Here is a 20,230-nt window from a genome sequence, read left to right as displayed (position 1 = left end):
TCATTTTACTATTTGCCCATTCCTAATTATATTTATCTCTGCCTTTGTTATCTTCTGTAACATGTAGGGTCAATGTCCTGCTCTTAGTCTGTATTTTCAGCTTTTACGACTTTGAGAATTGTTTTCTGCTATCAATCAAAAGGGGCCCCTTGTCTTAGGAGAATGGCCAAGGTTTTCTCTGCCTGGCATGAAACGTTTGAAAATTAAGCCCTCTTTAATATACAAGTCCTGATCAAACATTAATAAAATGCAGGCTTATGCCTGATGCCTCATTCCCCCCTTTCAAGCTCAAGGACCTTCATCCCAAGTGTCCTTGATAGCTTGACCTTCATCATATTCCTGAGGTAAAGCTCTGTATAGGGCCATGATATGAGGTAGAGTTTCATTTGAAACCATCTTGCTAATTGTACTTCTAAAACATGAAATGATACATGGCATCATACATAAAACCATTACCACTACTGTCAAGAAAAACAAGCAAGACAATAGTATCCCTTTGAGTCCTGTGACATTAGGTAACCAATTGGTGAGCCATCCCATATCCCATCCTTCCCATGTTTGTACTGGGACATGTGCTATATTCTCCATCTTTGTGGCCAACACACGGATTGCCTCACCATTATCTGAAATGTTAAAGCAACAGGCATTCCCTGTCAAGTTCAAGACTCCACATAGGCCTCCCTGCTTGGCAAGTACATAATCCATTCCCATTTTCAGCTGCAAAATGGCGGCTCTACTTTCATCCAACTGTTGTGCAATAAGTCTCAAACTCTTGGCCGTTGCATTGGTTACAAGTTCCACTACTGCTTGCAATCGAATTATTCTGTTTAGATTATAAATAGGATCCCGTGCCCCTTGTATGAGCTCACCAGGATTCCAGGAGGCAGGATCATAATAGGCTATAATGCGCTCTGGTGGCCAATCATCAGTACCGCTCCAACTTTGGGTACTTCCTCCTGCTATATGAGAAATATCAGCGTTTCTTCGTGTACGCTTGGGCAAATTAGTGGGCATAATCCACATTGGTGGTAATACCCATCCCAGGAAACAAGTCCCACTCCATTTGGAGGGGAGTTTCTTGTATGCCCATTCTCCACATATCCACCACAACCATCGTGTCTGAGGTCTTTGGTACGTGGAGTACAGAAGGCGAAATAGCAAAAGAGGTAGAGAGTTCACAGTGCAGTATGTTAGATTGCCTTTTTCTGTCACAGTTATGTTCCATACCACTTTCCATGCATGAATAAAAGGAGGTGCACAGGGCAAGGCATCCCGAGTTCGATAGGTAGTATCGTGTGCCCAGGTATTCTTAATATTATCCCAAGTATAGTGACAATGAGAAGAGCCTATCATGGTAGAATCAGCTGCATCTGATGATCTATGTACACAGAATTCCCCTTGTACAGGTATAACTCGTAATGGTTTAGTTGAGTTCCATCCGGGGAAATTCTGTACTTCTGTTTGGTGTGGTATTTCGCTTACCATACCAATGGCATCTAATGGTATCGGTAATAAGGGCATACCTCCCTCTGAATCATCTGGCCCGAGAGAGCAAACAAGGCAATTGGTCCTATTTGCAACATTGGCTACCATTTCAGCTAAACCTACCCACATATTGTGGTCATGGTGGAATCCATATTTAGTCAACTTGGCCAGATTCAAGGACCCTTCCCCTTCCCAAGGGATCAGGATTAATAGAATCATGTTGATGTCTAGCATATGCATTCCTCCCACAAAAGATTACCTTATTGTGATAGCAAATAAATATTAGTCCCAATATAATTCCCCCAGTGACAGGAATGGGGAACCACCAAGACCAAAACATATATCCCGAGGATCCCCAATGAGTAATATCTCTGATAATTGTTCCACAAGGGGGGGGCAGTCAATCAATTGTGGGGCAGTCAATTAATTGTATAAGAGAATCTGTCCTTTCACAATCGCTGGTTCAGATGCTCCTCAAGCTTCAGGCGTGCGCAGGTCAGCCAGCTTCCAGGTTGTGGCTGCAGCAGGCCGGTCGTCAAATGTTGCCCGTGACCTAGCCCGTTCCCGGTAGGGCTAGATACAGGGGGTTTTGGAGAGAGTCAGTTTAAGAGGATTAGAGGGGTCACCTTTGCACGTCCAACTGCCTTCGGACTTCTTCAAACGGGAGTGATGAATCCAGGGGGTCACCTCAGCTACCTTCACCGCTGTTGGAGTAGAGAGCAAGACGGTGTAAGGTCCACGCCACTTAGGTGCAAGTGGATCACGTTTCCACTCTTTCACCCATACGTTATCGCCAGCCTGGAACTGATGAATCGGCTCGGCAATGCTGCACGGCGTGCGCTCGAGGGCCCACCTGTTAAGAGAAACAAAAACACGGGAGAGAGATTGCACTTGTCCCTGTGTCACATGGTCTCCTATTTGTTTAAGATCAGCTGAAATATCCTGAACAAAGGAGGGTGGTCTCCCATACAGGAGCTCAAAAGGTGACAACTTAAGTCTTTTTGTGGGTGCACACCGAACACGAAACAGTGTTATGGGTAACACATCACTGCTGTGGCTAGCATCACCATCTTTTCCTTCTGCCACTTCTTCTTCTCTTGTTTCTCAGCCTCATCCCTATTCCGATAAACTCGGCGTGCAATGGCCATAATTTGGCTCATCAGCATCCCTTCCCATCCTTCTGATTTCTGAATTTTCTTACGAATGTCAGAAGCGCACTGGGCCACAAATGTAGCAGTAATCATTCTGCTGTTTTCAGGGGCTTCAGGGTCAAAAGGAGTCCATATACGATAGGCTTCTTGCAGCCTCTCTAAAAAGTCTCCTGGACTCTCATTTGGTTTCTGTTCTACTTCTGAGACTTTAGACATATTAGTGGGCTTCTGGCATGCCCTGCGGATACCTTGCACAAGCGTCTGGCGGTAGGTGGTAAGTCTGGCCAGGTGAATTACATTGTTTGGATCCCAATTAGGATCTTCCAAGGGAAAGTTGTCTTGGAGATGACGGTCAATATTATAAATATTTCCCACTCTGGCCTGCTCACGCAAATATATCTGTGCCTTTTCAATTATGTCTCTCCTTTCCTCAGTGGTGAACAGAGTATTCAGGAGCTGGCGGCAATCTGTCCAAGTAGGACTATGAGTATTTATTATTGAAGTCACCAAGTCCATCATAGCCTGAGGTTTTTCTGCAAAAGATGGGGTGTGTGTTTTCCAATTCATCAGATCCGTAGTTGTGAATGGAATGTACTGGAGGGTCGAAGTTCGAGGTGGCCGTGGTCCGGGTTGCCCGTTAACCAGCACAGGCTCCTCAAGTGCATCAAATACTCTTCTGAGAGGGGCTACTACGTGATCTTTCTCTTCGCCTTGCTCTAGGGGCCTCAAATCATAGGGGATGGTATTTGTCCCAAGGCGTTCTTTTAGCAGCTTTATACGCCTGGCTGTATTGCTTGCTGACCGATTAAGGTCTCCCTGTAACTTCTGTAATAATTCTCTAGGACTTGGATGTACAGGGGTTTGGGGTAGGCAATCAGTTGTTTCACTAAAAGAGACTGTAGATGGAGTTCTACTGGGACTCACAGATGGAATAACCACTTCTGCTTGGGCTTTATTATAGGCCTCCAATGCCTCCTGAAGATATTTATCATAATCTATCAAGGAATCAAGTTCTGTGACTCCAGCCCCATTATTCATTCCACTTTCTTGCCTTGGGGTTACAACTGGTGGAGTGTTTGGATTAGGCTCCCTTCGATGTGGAGCATAGGGTGGAGGTGGAAGCAGCTCTTCCTGTGGTCCCTCAAAAATGGGTTTGAGTTTATTTGGCAAGATTCCTTTCCTAGCTTCGGCTTTTACAGCCAATAATTTGCATCGTTGGACTTTGCATTCCCTTATCCATGGAGGATTTTTATTTAATGTGCTCAGCCAGGAATCTATATATGAAAATTGTTCTGGGCACCCTCCAATTTCTTTGGCGATGTTAGACCAAAGTTTGCTTACTAAATTTATATCAAAGGTTCCTTGAGATGGCCATTCAGTATTTTGCTTCGGCCACTCTAATTCACATAACGTTCTCAGGCGCTCCGGCGTCATTTTGACTCCATACGCCCCTGAGAAGGCTTTCTTAAAATTATTTAACATACATTCAAGAGGTGTATTTTCCCCTTTTGAACCCCCAACTCCCATTGTATGGCCCTGTGAAGTATCCACTCAGTCACTCACACACACGCTTCGTGGGTTTCCTTGCCCAGATGGAGTCGCCTCACTGGGAACCGAAGTACTGCCCACTCCACACTCAGGTCAGCTACAGATTGCTCTGTACTTTCTCACACATACAATGCGTTAGATACTTCACCACACACTACCTCCCATTCTTCCCTTTTCCCCCACCAGATCACCATCTGATGTATCCAACCACCTAGCGTACTCAGTTCCCACTTACTGAGACGCAGAAGTTTGATCAAGACTTCTCTTCCTCCCAGTTAATTGGAGGGCCAAAAATCCCTTTGTGCACTTACCCCTGGTTGGTTCCCTGTTTATTTCTCTGGTCCCCCCCGGTCCGTCGCCGCCAGTGAGCAGGGTATCAGACAGACGAGACTGCTGCGTTCCCCTGGAAAAAATTTTTTCCAGTGCGCGCTGGGTAGGCACAGTTGTCCTCTCTCTTGTACCCCGTCCAGTGAGGCGAAGGCGCTGCGTTCCAGCAGACCACTTATCCGAGTCGCAGGCACCATAAAATGTAGCACCCTGCTTGTGGTTAACGCTTAGCTGGAATGAAATATTCAACGCAGCAATAGAGAAATTAAAATAATTATTTATTTGTCAGACAAATAAATGAGAGGCACAGTGGTATATGGTTACCAAGCTCTGGCCTGGCTCCTGCCATTATGGCCAGCCCTTATATCCCCTTAATCCAGCCCCCTTTGCTCCTCCTGTGGCTGCCTCTGTCCAATCAGCCTAGTTGGATTTCCTATTGGCTGATTGCTATATCCAATCCTAAAAGATACACCCATATCCTCCTGTCCTTATAAGGAACACAAAGAGCTATATATTGTTACATCTATAAATGACAAATAAGTAGTAATATATCTTACATGTGTCTCAACAAGGAATCTTAATTACCAGCTCACCTCTTGCCCTCCCTGCCCTATTGCCTTTTAAAACAAATGGTTAATCTTAAATTTTTATCTTAAACATATGTCAAGGATCTTGAGTTTCACATCAACATTGAAAGATATCCTTCATTTGAAGGTTTCTAAACAAATGTCTGACAGCTAATATATCTGGACAGCATTTGATGGCGTCTTCTTGTCTGGCAAGAGGCTGAGCTCAATGGCCCCTGTAGTCTATTCCAACTCTAGGACTCTATGATTCTATGAAATAAGAATCTAACATCTAAATTTGTTACTTTCTAAATCCTTTGCATAGTTACATTTAAGCCAATATATTTAAGCTAATATATTTCATACATTATCATAGGTAACCTTTTAAAAGGAATAAGGCCTTTTTAAAGTAGAGAGAGAAAGAAAAAAAAAGAACTCAGTTTAAAACAGTTTCAGAAGAAGGCTCTTCAGTTTACATCTCCCCCCCTTCAGCAAGCTGCTTTTCCCATTATCTGTTTAAGGAAGAAACAGCTTTAAAAAGACTTCCCAGCTAGATGCTTTAAAAAGACTTCCCAAAAAGCCTCTCTTTCTGCCAGCTAGATGTTTTTTCTCCCATTTGCCTCTGGCCTTAGAAAATACAGCTCAAGGTTTTAAGAGAGGCCCATGGTATCATTTTACTATTTGCCCATTCCTAATTATATTTATCTCTGCCTTTGTTATCTTCTGTAACATGTAGGGTCAATGTCCTGCTCTTAGTCTGTATTTTCAGCTTTTACGACTTTGAGAATTGTTTTCTGCTATCAATCAAAAGGGGCCCCTTGTCTTAGGAGAATGGCCAAGGTTTTCTCTGCCTGGCATGAAACGTTTGAAAATTAAGCCCTCTTTAATATACAAGTCCTGATCAAACATTAATAAAATGCAGGCTTATGCCTGATGCCTCAATTAGACATTAAAAACTTCCCTAAACAATTGAGACAGAGGGTTTTTATATCTATTTCTCTTCTTTATTGTTGCTTTTTCTTTTAGATTAGCTTGGTTTTTGTTGTATTGCATGTTGAAAACTTTCAATAAAAAATATTAACAAACAAATAAAACAGCAGGTAAAAGAGGCATGGAGATAAGTGTTGAGAACTTTTCCCTCTTTTTTTTTTACTAGTTATTCCTCTGTGACTGGGAAGCAACTGTACTATTGTTGTCAGGGACGCAGACTTATAAAAAATATTGGGGGGGCCCGGGAAAGCTCATGAATAATAAATAAGCTCATGAATATGCAAATAAAGTGGCACCGCCTCCTCGTGAGCGAATAGGGGAGAGCGTGCTGCGCCTATTAATCAGCTCCGAAGGAAATTGGGTGGAGCTTTTGCTCGGGAGGGAGGGCAGGAGGCATGCAGCCCGACCCTGTGCATTTTGGGCTGGGGGAGGGGCAGCGATGGCGCTCTGCTGGAGGGGCGCCCGAGATTATTGGGGGGGCGGAGCCCCCCCAAACGAATTTTTGAGGGGGCTCGGGCCCCCTCAAGCCCCATGGAGTCGGCGCCTATGATTGTTGTCCATGTCATTAGATTTATTACCCTCCCCTCACCAGCAGGTCTCAGGGTGGGTTACAACAATTTCAAAACTCAACATTAAAAACGGTTAGAACAGATCACAATCACAGGGGGGCTCTGAAAACATGTGTCTCAGGCATCGAAGGTCAGGGTAAACAGGTGGGTCTTCATTCATTGCAAGCTGTACAGTGAAAAAGCCTCCAAAATTAGAGTATTTTTCATACCCAAGGGCCTCTGGTGGGGGTAAAAGAGACAGTCCTCACTCACCCTCCAGTAAACCATTATTCCCATTACAGTGGTACCTCGGGTTAAGAACTTAATTTTTTCTTTTTTGTATTTTTCTAAACTTTTCTATTGTTAAAACCTAATAAAATATTATAAAAAAAGAACTTAATTTTTTCTGGAGGTCTGTTCTTCTTAACCTGAAACTGCTCTTAACCTGAGGTACCACTTTAGCTAATGGGGCCTCCTGCTGCCACCACGCCGCTGCTGCACAATTTCTGTTCTCATCCTGAAGCAAAGTTCTTAACCCGAGGTACTATTTCTGGGTTAGCAGAGTCTGTAAACTGAAGTGTCTGTAACCTGAAGCATCTGTAACCCGAGGTACCACTGTATTTTTTCTTTTCTTTTTAAAAGGGTAAGTTTGTAGCATTTGTAGAACTTGAAACATGAGACAAAATGTACAGGGGTTATTCTCATTTTTCGGTGAGAAATTAGCCTGCTTCCCTTCCTTTTCAGTGGTTTTCTTTGCTTGCCCCCTAACCCCACCACCGCAACCCACACAGAAGCTCCTGCCCACACCCTTTACAACGTGCACAGAATGAAATCTGAGGCAGCAGAAGCCTGAGTTAATTGCACTTTGGGCCTTCTTTCCAGCTTGGGTTTTTGGCGGGAAAATTCTGAGGGAACATTCTGAGGCGTTTCACTTGTGACTGCAGTGGGCAGCAGCAGACAAGATGGAGGCAGTTACCTCACAGCAACTCACACCACTGGTCCATCTAGCTCACTATTCTCTACACCAACTAGGTAGCGACTTTCCAGGGTTTCAGAAAGGGAACATTTCCAGTCCTAGCTGTAGTTGCTGGGGATTGAACCAGAGGCCTTCTACACACAAAGAGCAGATACTCTGCACTAGGTCATGGAAGAAGAGGGAAGGGCTAGTCTTGAAACTTGACAATTTCTAACTTTCCATTCCTCTCCCTGCTCTGTCTCAGTGGACGCTTGGCACCTTTTAATCGGTTCCATGCCCCTATGTCTTTTAACAGTGGCCAGGCATGTTGAAATGGATGCTTTTCGCAGCACATGCCCCTTTTGGTTCTCTGCCCCAAATAACTGCCATTTCAATGCCACATGCTGAAGCTGCTGGTTAGTTGAACCAAATTTGTGAAACATACTTTTATTCCCTGAGCCACACAATTTTTTGGCCTCCCCTTAGGATGGAATCATATACTTATCTGCCTGGGAATGAGCCCAGTCAGTGAGATTTTAAGAAATGCCTAGGACTGCACTATATAGGACTACACTATAAACTTTAAGATTATAGAAGGGAATCTTTCACAAAGGCAGTCAGTCCATCACACACCCAGCAGGATTCCCCCATTCTCTCACAAGCCCTGTCTGCCAAATTGTCTGCCGCTCAGAGGGAGGAGCAAGGAAATTAAGGTTGCCACCTGCATCTTTGTGACAATGCTCCTATGTCCTGAACTGCTGTACTAAAACCAAAAAAGGAACAGCTTTGGGTGGTTGTTTTCCCCAACGTCACCGGTCTAGGCATTAAACAGAGGAACTTCAATTTTGCTACATTGTAAATACATGGAAATACATCCCAGTAGCGATGTATGGAAGTGAGAGCTGGACCATAAAGAAGGCTGATCGCCGAAGAATTGATGCTTTTGAATTATGGTGCTGGAGGAGACTCTTGAGAGTCCCATGGACTGCAAGAAGAACAAACCTATCAATTCTTAAGGAAATCAACCCTGAGTGCTCACTGGAAGGACAGATGAGCTGAGATAAGCTGAGGCTCCAATACTTTGGCCACCTCATGAGAAGAGAAGACTCCCTGGAAAAGACCCTGGTGTTGGGAAAGATGGAGGGCACAAGGAGAAGGGGACGACAGAGGATGAGATGGTTGGACAGTGTTCTCAAAGCTACCAGCATGAGTTTGACCAACCTGCGGGAGGCAGTGGAAGACAGAAGTGCCTGGCGTGCTCTGGTCCATGGGGTCACAAAGAGTCGGACACGACTAAACGACTAAACAACAACAACAAATACATGGAAATGATGGGAGGACAAGAAGGTTGTCCAGCTATAGGAAAACAAGTAAGTGGAAGGAAAAATTGTTTCACTTTCTGGATGTATCATTGGGCCATCTTTGTGTCTGTGGATCCCACAAAGAAAAAGCCAGGAAGTGCATTTTTTTCAAAAATCTGTTCCAACTCCCTGGCTGCTGCATACCATAAATGTAAGGTACATTTAAAGCACATGACTTCACTGCAGAATCTTGACTACTGTAGTTTGCTAAGGGTACTGGGACTTACATCTCTGTGAGAGGTAAACTACAGTTTCCATGATTCTTTGGGAAGTCATGTGCTTTAAATGTAATGCGTGTACTCAGCCCCATTACGGGGATGGGGAACCTGCGGCTCTGCCGGACCACCACTCCCATCATCGCTGACCATTGGCCATGCTGCCTGGGGCTGGTGAGAATTGGAGTCAGACAACCTCTAGAGAGTCATAAATTCCCCTTCTCAGCTCTGCACTATTATATGGGAAAAAACATACCCATCAGCTTTTTCCTTGTCACAAATACAATGTAGTGCATTTTTAAAAAAAAATCACTGACCCTCCCCTTTCTTAACCTGCAGCAACCATCACCAGCCTTCCATATAATTTGGACTACAACTCCTATCAGTACTGGCCAGCACAGCTGTAGTCTTAAACATCTGGGGGCACCAGGTTGGCAAAGCCCTCTAGAATTAGGGCTGACCCACAAAAACAATTCCCAACCAAGCACTCCCTGATTAAGAACATAAAGTTAATAACTTCTCTCTGTGTTCTTTTATATATATAAAGCCGCGCTATATTAACCGTATACATTTATGTTGATTATAAAAAGTCATTTTCCAAATTGATTTTTTGTCTGAGGAGATTTAAGTGTCTGCAAGAAAAGAACAGGCTGATTTATAATCTACAAGATGCCGAGGTGTAGGGATTAGCACACACATCAGACATAAATGTGACCTTTACTGTTTGACAAAACCCTACCCCCTCAAAGAAAAACCAAATAAAATAAAATAAAATAAAATAAAATAAAATAGATAACTGCTTCTTTCCATATGTCAAACCAGGAACCCTTAAATCAAGGGATCTTGTGGCCCTGCAGATGGTGTTGGACTCTAGCACACAACATCCTTGATCTTGACCATTGCTCGTACTAGCTAAAGAGGACAGGAGCTGGATTCAGACAACCTCAGGAGGTTTCCCATCCCTGCCTTAACCCAAAGTGGTTACTCTCTGGCTTAAACATTTTGCCCCTGCACAATTTGTGACTAGGACATTGGCAGTCATCTAACAGTGGAAATCTTAACCGATTTATTGCATGGCTTTTAGTCAATTAACTATTTAATTAAAATTTGCATGCAAGGAAAACAACTGATCTAAAGCAGGAGTGGCCATCCAGATGCTGGATTCCAACTCTCAACATATCCGGTCACCAGTGCTGGATTTACGTATAAGCTAAACAAGCTATAACTTAGGGCCCCACTCTCTTGGGGGCCCCCAAAAAAATTAAAGGAAAAAAACCTGGATGTACAATTCCAAAATATAAGATAAAAAACAAATAAAATGGCTTTAGATACCTATTAGGTCCATAAATTACCATATAGCATATATTCAACACAAAAAACAGTGACAATTTGTTGTTGACAAAGGACAGCTGGACATATAAAGGGCCCCATTACCTTCAGTAGCTTAGGGCCTCATCAAACCTAAATCTGGCCCTGCCAGTCACCATGGCCAATAGTCAGGAAGTTGGTGTCCAAGGCACTAGGTTGACTATCACTGATCTAAAGCACTGTCTGTCTTCTCTCTCTCTCTCTCTCTCTCTCTCTCTCTCTCTCTCTCTCACACACACACACACACACACACACACACACACACACCATCCTTTGTGCTGATGCACATTCAGCAAGTATCCTTAGGAGACTCATCCCGTTCTGCATGGGGTAGAAAGAGGAATACATATTTTAAGTTCATACTCATTAGGTGTTTGGTTGTTTGTAAAAGTTGCTTCTAGTATACAAATTATTCTTTTTTAAAAAAAAAATCAGCCCAGTTAATTGAAGTCCTTTTTCAGCTGATCAATAGATTTCATAATTGGTTAATCTAACCAGTTAATTGATTAAGCATTGCACCACCAGCCATATACTGTGACCTCTCATATACTTTTGAAATCCATTTCCCCCCAGTCCTTGGCAGGCATAAAATTCAGGAGGTTGCTAGGTAGATTTTATGGACTGGCCTAGATGGCAGATGGCATTCATTCTGACACGTCACAAATTGTGAAGGTCTGCTTTAAGATTACATGAGAACTATGAACATCAGAAGTAATCTTATGCCAAGTCCATCCAGCTCAGTATTGGCTACTGGCTAGCAGTGGGTTTCTAGGGTTTCAGATGTGAGTCCTCCTGAACCTTACCTGGAGATGCTGGGGATTGAACCTGGGACCACCTGCATGCAAAACATGGGATCTACCACAAGGCCTTTCCCCTTTCCCTGATGGATTTTGTTTTGTTACGGCAACATTGTAGTAAGAAAACCTGCAGTGGCTGGTGAAATATCTATTAACATTATATTAGCCTTCACCAATCCGGTGCCTCCCCCCACCACCTGACATTTCGGACTGCAACTGCCATCAGCCCCATGCTGGTTAGAGTTGATGTGAGTTGTAGTCTAAAACATCTGGAGGGCAAAGGCTGCAGTACATGAAAGAGGAGCTCAGTTGGGTCTAGACTGAACAACTCTACTCCACAGGATCTCTCCTAATAACAACCACACACATACTGAATTATAAGAAATTGCATCTAGTGAAGATATATATATATTCCCAGCAGCTTTCCTACAACTCAGAAATTGCTTTCCTGTGGAAGCTCATCTGAGCATATTTCAGAAATAATTTTTTTTGTGTTTTTTAAGGACATTATTTCACTTTTCTCTTACGACTGCCAGTAGAAACAATAAAGAGAAAGGGATAAACGAAGACAAGGATTATATAAACCCTTATGTGAAAAAATCAAATAATAATTATTTTGTTTTGAAGAACACTCTTCATTTAACAATAAGATTGCAACTCAGGTGTCAAGACTCGCTTAAGAAATCAGAACAAGCAGTACTTATATAACCATCCATATACCCTGCATAATAACAGAGAACTCCCTTAATAAGTAAACAAATTATTATTTTGCTAAACAAAATTAATAAGTTTAGGATTTAAGTTCTGATGGTATAAAAACAATAACCAATAAAATAGGAAAAATACAGGGTGTGTACCTACCATCTACTCTCCCCTCACTCTTCCACCAAGTACTCCTAGGTGTGCTGGCTTGCTCCATGGCAGGTCAGAAATTCAACAGGTAAATCTTTTTATGGCATTGAAATGCAGGGATAGGGATTAACATTATCTGGGGTTTTTTTTTCATCTAGTAGAGCAGCTGAGATCTAGTTAAAAAGGAAAAAGAAAGACAGGGAGAAGCTAGTAGGGCTTTGAAGGCTGGGACAAGGGTAAAATCTGATTCAGTTCACATTTAAAAGTGAATCTACCTAATTTGCAGTTTCTGAAACTACACACAAACCAATACAGCCATCATTTGGAATTCTCGCTTCTCTGAATTTTACACCGCAGTTATCCAGCTAAGTAATGTGTGCAAAAATGAACGTACTAGGGTAAAATGTGTGTTAAAATACCATTATAAACATTATTCTGTGTATTTTATAGTTTATTGAAAACAACACCCACAAGGCATTATATTTAGTGGTGGGGGAACTGCTTTGCAAAAATGCGTATATTAGGCAGAATTGCATACAAAAATGTGTTCATTAGGAGAAATTCATGTTAGAATGCTAAATGATTTTTCATGAGGACTTTAAAAAATAATCTTAACTAGTGTGGAATTGTGAAGAATTGAACCCTAAGATTGGAAAAAACGAGAGACACAGAAATTGCCCAGGGAGCTTGAGCTCCAGGACCTCTTTCTCTTGTTGTTTTTTTAGTTAAAATGCTGTTACATTTTCAGGAGGAATTTTTATAAAGTATATGCAAACGTCTGCTAGGGGCCTGTGCCTTAAGCCCTTTAAATACCTCACAATAACTTTTCAGACAGCTTTTTCCCCCTCCTCGTCAGCAGCACTGCTTTCCAGGAAAGGTAATCTTCAAGAGCTCAGGTGTTAGTCTCAAGAGTAATCAAGCAGGTTATTCACCTGCCACCCTTTCCAAGAACTTGCGGCATTAAGGGACTGTAGCGCTTTGCGCTCTTGATAGCTGTTTCATTTTGAAGTCTTTCCCTTTACAACCGGAGAAAGAGAACTTCGCTTAAAAGCAAGTAAGGAGGCTTCTTTACAATGCAGGCTTATTTTACTCAGTCGCAACTATCAACCATCCTTTCCCTCTGTTTCCTGCCTGGGATCCAAACTGTAGCTCAGGAGGATTGCCAGCTTCTTTACTGGCGCGTGCTCTTCTGCTTCTTAGAACCATCTTGCATTCTATATGGAGGGAGCGAAGTTGCACCTGCTAAAACATCCAAACATCCTCCCTCTGTTGCGCGGTTCTAAAAGGCATAGGAGCCCCCGGCATTTGAGCCACGTTCCCTGTCCAACCTTATACGTACATGCATGCTTCGAGTTTTCCGTAGAAATTACTTTCCGGTATGTGTGCTCAGGATCGGGTCTTTTTTCTTTTGTGCCGGAAGCTGCGTGTCTATGCGCTTACTTGAGAGTAAGTTCTAATTGGGCTCTCTGTGGAACTTGCTTCAGCGTAAACCGTGTATTAGATCGGCACGGCAAGGCTGCCATCCGAAGCATATATACCTGGCAGGAAGTCTCATCGGAATCTATGGGACTTACTTTCCAGAGCAAATAAATACATGCATCGGATCGGGCTGCAAGATTCCCTTTCAAAAGCGGGCAGAGGGGGAGGGGAGGACGGGGGGAGATATTAATTTCATTCCTGTAGAAGAGAAGCCTTCCTACCAACCCTTTACAGCTGCAATTCTATGCCCACTTACTAGAGAGTAATCCCATTGACCGCAGTGGGTTTACTTCTGAGAAAGCACGCCTGGAGTAGTCGCGTAAGGGCCGTTTCTTCAGAAGTAAACTCCAGCGTTTTCCGCGCGAGGTTCTCTCCGGCAGGTGTGCGGGTGGCACAGGCAGGCTTCCCTGAGCTTGGCGATTCATTGAATCCAGTAGGGGAGCAAAACATGCCCAGGGATCGGGGCTGTCTTAGGCTGGACTACCAACAACGACAAAAATATTACTTGAACTTGTAATAATAGCAGCACAGATTTTGTAAAGAAGGACGAGGCGAAAGAGGAAGGGGGAGAGAATAACCCCACCGCCCTCCTTCTCTCAGGTTGCTCGCAAGTCGTTCCTCTTTAAAGACTACTCCAGTCGGCGTGTCAGTCAGTCCAGGCAGCGGCTGTGGGAGGAGCTCCTCGGGAGGAGGCTGGCGAGGCTGAGAGAGCCAGGGAATGGAGAGGAGAAGAGCGCGTACATGAGCGAAGAGGAGGTAGGCGCCGGGAGAGCGAGCGAGGCTGAGCAACTAAACTCCATCTCCGCCTTAGCAGCAGAAGCAGGAGCCGCCGCCGCCGCCGCCGCCGCTGCTATTGCTGCCAACCCAGCGAACGCTTCGCCGGTGTGTAGGAAGAGGGCTTCGGCAAGAGAAGAAGGCAGGCGAGAGCATCGGGAGGCAGATAAAGCTAGCCCCCGAAACTGCTTAAGCGCCTAAGTTCGTCTCTCTTATTTCCCCGCCGAACTCTTAAGGAATGAAAGCTTTTCAGACAGATCTCGTCCTCCTCTGCTTCTTCCTCTTCAGTCAAGGTAGGACCCATCTATATATGTATCTCTCTCTCTCGCTCTCGCTCTCTCTTTCTTTTTAACTTTCCAGGTGGGTTGGGGATGATGATGGTGGTGATGAAGGCATTTGCGGCCAATGTCTCTCTCGCAGCTGGGCAAAAGGAGGAGGAGGAAGGAACTCCGATGACTTTTGTTTTTGGAGCTGGTTTCCTCATCCCCCTGCTATTCCTCTCCAGCCCCCAACCGCCGCTTCTTCTTGGCGTATCGCTGTTTCAGTTGGAAGTGAAGGGTTTAAGCAGCTGGTGTGTGTTTTTTGTAAATCTGCCCCCACCAAAAAGAAAAACGGGGGGATGGACGGGCGGAATGAGTTTGCTATTGTTATGCTTCAGCTACTGTTCGGGAGGGGAGATCTTGGCGTGTATTTTTTTAAAAAAATATTATTATTATTATTAAAAAAAGCTTTCAAATGTTTCTGTTCCTCCATATATAGCCAAACCAGGAGGGGGTGCTTTTTTTTTGGCTTCTGAGGAGTAGGACTGAAGAGGAGGTGATGATGAGTTTTTAAAATGATGATGATGAGAGGATGATAGGCATTCCGAGCCTGTGCGCGTTTACTCGGAAGTAAGTGCCGCTTAGACCCTCCCAGCAAGCGTGCATAGCGGCGCGTTACCATTCTCTCTTAGGCATCAGTAATTATAGTCTCCTGATTGTTTCTGCTCAGGTATCTGTGTCCATTGGATACATAAAGGCTGCACAGAGAACAGCCGTGCGTTTTTTCCTGGGGTGTCACGTTGACTTGAATTTGACTTGTCTGCTTCTACAGGAGAGGGAGCAGTAGGTACACCCAGTACCTACCATGATTTGGGTTTGAAGTCCATTATGTCCTACGTTGAAACACTGTGCAGACAACTGATGGGCAGGTGCTTTTTTCCTTTAGGGTCACCTACATGCATTGCATCTTTCCACAGCAACTGTTCCTGCATTTTTATAGATGTCTGGAGAATAGACCCATAAATTATTCTGGGTTATTATAATGTTGTTCATGGCTGCGGGCAAAAGCACTCACCTGTGGAATAAGGGGAGTGAGGATAACTCAGCTTTCCATGTGCCCTGGAAACACCCACCATCACCTTGTGCCAAAGCTGAGTGCCATCTGTGTTTTGCTCACCCACCATCCCAGCATAGCTCTTGGGGACCAGTGTGTGTGCTTTGTTTTTCAAAATGAACACAACAGGTCCATCTGTTGATTAAATTAAGAAGAAAAGTTAGTGCTTTGGTGCTTAATCGAGAAATTGCTTTTGTACCCCATCACATTCTCTTTTTCTGAAAGCATGAGACTGTGCAGCTATCAGTTTGTTTACAACTGCTCTAGTTTTGCTGCCTGTGTTGTATCATAGTGCCTTTTCTCCATGCTGCTTCTCTTGCACTTAAAACAAAGAATTACTAAATTGATAAGCCCACACCAAAGCTGATACTTTCTATGTAGTGGAGATTCAGGTCCTTTTGCAATATAGAACTCTTCCCCCCTCCTTTAAAAGAACTAGCAGTTTCCCTTCATACCCTTAGGTACCATTGGAAATGGATATGTAGGGGAGACTGGAAGTTTGAGTTTCTTTTTTCACCTTATTTCTTCTTTTTTTAAAAAAGTTGGTGCTCTGTTAAAATAAAGATGATGGTATTTAAAAGCAGCTGCTTTGTTCAGCATGGTTGGATACGATTCTCCTGTCCAGTGTGCCTCTAATAGCTCCTTAGTGTCTGGCGAGGTGATGGCAAAGTCTCTTTTTCTCAGAGCTGCTACTGCTCCTTCCTGTAGAAGAACCTAATTTCATTGGTGTGCAGCTAGGTTTGATGGCATGAAACTGGGTTACTAGCCCACTGGAGTGTAGCTGGCTTCGATACAATTATTACATCACTGCTTAGATCAGCTTGGTGGCTAATACCAAGCCGACACTTGAAGCCTACTTTAAAGGAGTTAGTGGGATGAGATGTGTTCAGAAAGCTTTCTCCTTTCAGCTGCTGCATACAGTCCCGATTGATGTTCATATTGACTTCTGTCCATAAGTAGATGTGTATCCGTAAGGGCACTATGTTTCAACACTTAGGTGGTGATGAAAATATGGATGTAATTTTCTCCTCTTACTTGCCTCGCATTATGAAGCGACTGCCACAATGTCACAACAATGGCACTTCAGTTGTTTGGTGTCCTACTCAAACTATATGTGGCTTTTTGTGAGTCCTATGGGATCTTGTTAGAATTTCAGAGGTCTCGATTAACAAATTGCTTGGAAACAAGTACGTTTCTAGTCCTTGTAGCTACATGACAAGCTCCTAAGGTCTTGTCCCATGTGAAGATCATCCAGTATCTTGCTGGCAAACACAAACACACACATACACATACACATACACATACACATACACATACACACAGCAGCTTGCTTCAAGAGTATGCAATTCAATGCTTGGGAGTCTGGCCTGAAGCCAAATAGGTTTCCCTTCCGATCTGCAAGGAACTATTGTGTGCACACAAGAGATGTGGATAGAAGTACAACATGCAAAATGTAGTGGAGGTTCTTTATGTAGGTGTTTGAGAGGTCTGCATGATGGCTATCCTGCAGCATCTTACACTTGGCCAAACAAGTGCACCTGTTCATTTCTTTGCATTTGTGGGATGTTACGCTAGGAGAGAGTATGTCTGGTGTGTGTGTGGGGGGGGGGGGAGAAACTTGGCACATAGCCCCGACCCATATTGTGGGAGTCTCTAGTCCTTTATTATTATAATTGCTTCCTAAGCATGTTATACTTTTGTGCGTTCTCAGCTCTGGCAAAACAGGTATCGGTTTGACCTGTCTCAGCTGGCGTTTCACTATGTAAAGTGCAGCTACCTTTTTGGAGAAGAGCCTGCTAATACATTTCTGCTTCCCCGCCGAGCCTTTTTAAAGCCTCTTAGCAGAATAATTTTCAGACATGCTCTTCAAAGCCAGATTTCAATCGTATCTACAACATGTAAATGTCCAGTGGCAAATCCACTGTGCCAACTTCCTGGTCTCACTGCCTTTCCCCCCTGCACCTATGGTCTTAAGAGAGGTTATGAAATAATTAAGGATATGATCTTTAAATACTCAGATTTAAAATGTACTGTTGTGAACAGTCGGGCTCTGGCTTCTCTTAAGATGGCACAGGGAAAGAAACCTCTTCTCTGTGACTTTGTGTGGTGTGTTGGGAGGTGGGGTTCTTGTCTCTATAGTTGGCAATGAGAAAACCAGGTCCTGGCTCAGAAATTTGACAGCTGCCAGTGTTGCATATATTTGGTCTCTGTGTGTTCCTCCCTCCTTTCCTGCTGGTTGTTTTTCCTTGTGCTGCTGCTTTCCCTAAGCTGTCAGGGCTATAGTGCTTCACAAAAACTGGTATAATGTCACAAGGCAATTTACCTCCTGCTAGCAAGAGGCATCAACCGTGTGCCTTGGTGGAAAGAGAAGTGACCCTGTCATAGAAAAAAGCGTGAAGTTCTTGTTTGTGTATGTGTGTGTTTGCTGTAGGGTCCCCCCCCATTGCCCTCTTATTTATCTCATTCTCATTCCTTGGTATGAAAGTATTTTTAGGATGGGAACAACAAAAACAGAGAGGCCCCCTGCCGTCTGTCAGATCTGGAGTGTGGTGACGTCCGGTCACAGCTGAACTACATCCTCCTTGTGCCCTTGAGTAGAACTTTGCTGTCACACACACAGGGAGCCCCTGGCACTGCTGTGGTTGATCCTTTGGGGGGTTTTCTTCTGTGACTCATGACTCTAACTCTGATAAAACGAGCATACTTGGGGGGGGGCATGGGTTGGCATTTTTCCAGTTCCACTTGAACACCAGAGAAAACAACAACCATATATTGAGAATTGGTGGCACGGAGGTCTAAATCACACCAGGTTGCAAAACAAAGGAATTCGTATAGGCGTAGGTACATCACGTTCATGTCAGATATTATGGGCTGTGGTTTACCATAAGGACCTCATTATTGGAAGCCTACCACCCTGGGTGGGTTTGGAAGCCTACCACCTCCTCACTGTTGTTGTTTCTGCCTATTCCAGAGATAGTCATTGTCATGCCCTCCAGATGATGATACGCTCCTAACTCCCATCATCCCCAGAGAGCATGGTCAATGGTCAGGGATGATGGGAATTACAGTCTAACAATAGCTGCACTATTCCCAGCTTATTCATTTGCCATATCTCTTGGGGCCAATCTCCACAGGGAGAGAGGGCAGTGGAGCAAAGTTTCCTGTTGCTTGCTCCTGCCACCATTCACCTTTGAAGATTTAAGAATCCCCAAAGGACAAAGGAATGGTCTACTAAGCAACTGATCAGGGATCAGGATGGAAGAAAGAGCCACTTCTCACAAGAACTGTGATACATGCCCTTTTGTTTCTCTATAAGTTGGAGTGGAGCATGACCCTTCAATTAAGCTCTGATTATGCAGGACTTAAAGCCTACATTAAGAGCCCGATTTTTCTTAGGACTTCCTTGATAATGCTGAAGTGGAGCTAGGACCGTCAGCGTTACAGAGTTCTTATTCCTTAGCTGTCTTTGTGTTTGATACTTGGTGAGAAGGGTGTTGCAGGTCTTATAAAGTATTTTCTTTTAGTCCTTAATGGAAGACGTGCTTCCAGAAGGAATCAAATCCCCAGCGCAAAAGAGGCGATTCATTTTTGCAGTATCTGCATACTTACATCAAGTCGCAATAAGTGTAACTAAATCAAAGAGACAATGTTTTGACCCTTTTCCAAGTTTTCATATGGGAAAACTCCAGTCTCCTGTGTGTATATATGTAGGGGAAAGTTCTAAGAATTGCAGGATAGGGGTTGCATGTATGTACCGAGCATAAAAAAGTTCAAAAAGAGAAGTGATGCTAATGCTTCTCCCCACCCCCATAACTTCATGGCAATCAATTTTTGCTGCGTGTATTGTGTTACTAAAATGGAATTCCCTACAGCAAATACATGAAAGAGTGAATTGCAGCCCTGATTGAGATACATTGCCATACTAAGTACTTCGTGTGCACAGGTCAGGTACACTTGCAGCAAGCTGTAGTTACCATGCAAAATTCCAGATTGCTCCTAGGAAACTAATGCTCTTGCAGGGGCAGGCAGATGACAGAGTTAGGAAAAGGTATTTTGCATAAGACAGTGTATTGCTTTGCCCTGTTTAGCTTTAAAGTACTCTGTTAACAGGGTATACAATATGCAGAAGTCGACTTTTCTTTCCCATTTCGTGAGATGCACTTCAGAAGAGAAGAACTTCTGAAGTGCAATCCTTCTTGACATGCTTACATTGAGCTACTGCTGCTTCATTCTTAAACCCATGGAAGTAAATGCCATTTATTTTGGTGGAACTTACTTCCCCTTTAATTTCTTCTTGGAAGAATTCATTAATTAAAGGAAGAATCTTCATGGAATCATATCTGCTGCTTTTGTGCATCTGATTCTTTGCAAACTGGGCTATGCCTTTAATTCAGACTCTTCTAGGTTTTCTGCCTTGTCTGGTACTGGAGACAACTTGAT

At 43.7% G+C, this 20,230-nt stretch overlaps 1 protein-coding gene across 3 annotated transcripts in view; it reads left to right on the top strand.

Moving 5' to 3' along the window:
• Positions 1-6,763: 6,763 nt before the first annotated feature.
• Positions 6,764-20,230, top strand: part of KIRREL3 (kirre like nephrin family adhesion molecule 3) — a 761,553-nt gene continuing 748,086 nt past the window's right edge. Inside the window, exons 1-2 of one of the 3 annotated variants that reach the window (XM_081171663.1) lie at positions 6,764-6,780; positions 14,243-14,709. In XM_081171663.1, the coding sequence (XP_081027789.1) occupies positions 14,655-14,709 (55 nt within the window). In that variant the 5' untranslated portion in view covers positions 6,764-6,780; positions 14,243-14,654. Of the gene's footprint in view, positions 6,781-8,728; positions 8,941-14,242; positions 14,710-20,230 lie in introns of those variants that run through there. The other 2 variants (XM_081171662.1, XM_081171664.1) reach the window with 2 other exon arrangements.

The sequence above is a fragment of the Podarcis bocagei genome (assembly GCF_964188305.1).
Source record: "Podarcis bocagei genome assembly, chromosome: 15".
Taxonomy (NCBI): domain Eukaryota; kingdom Metazoa; phylum Chordata; class Lepidosauria; order Squamata; family Lacertidae; genus Podarcis; species Podarcis bocagei.
This window is presented reverse-complemented; position numbering and strand designations above follow the sequence as displayed.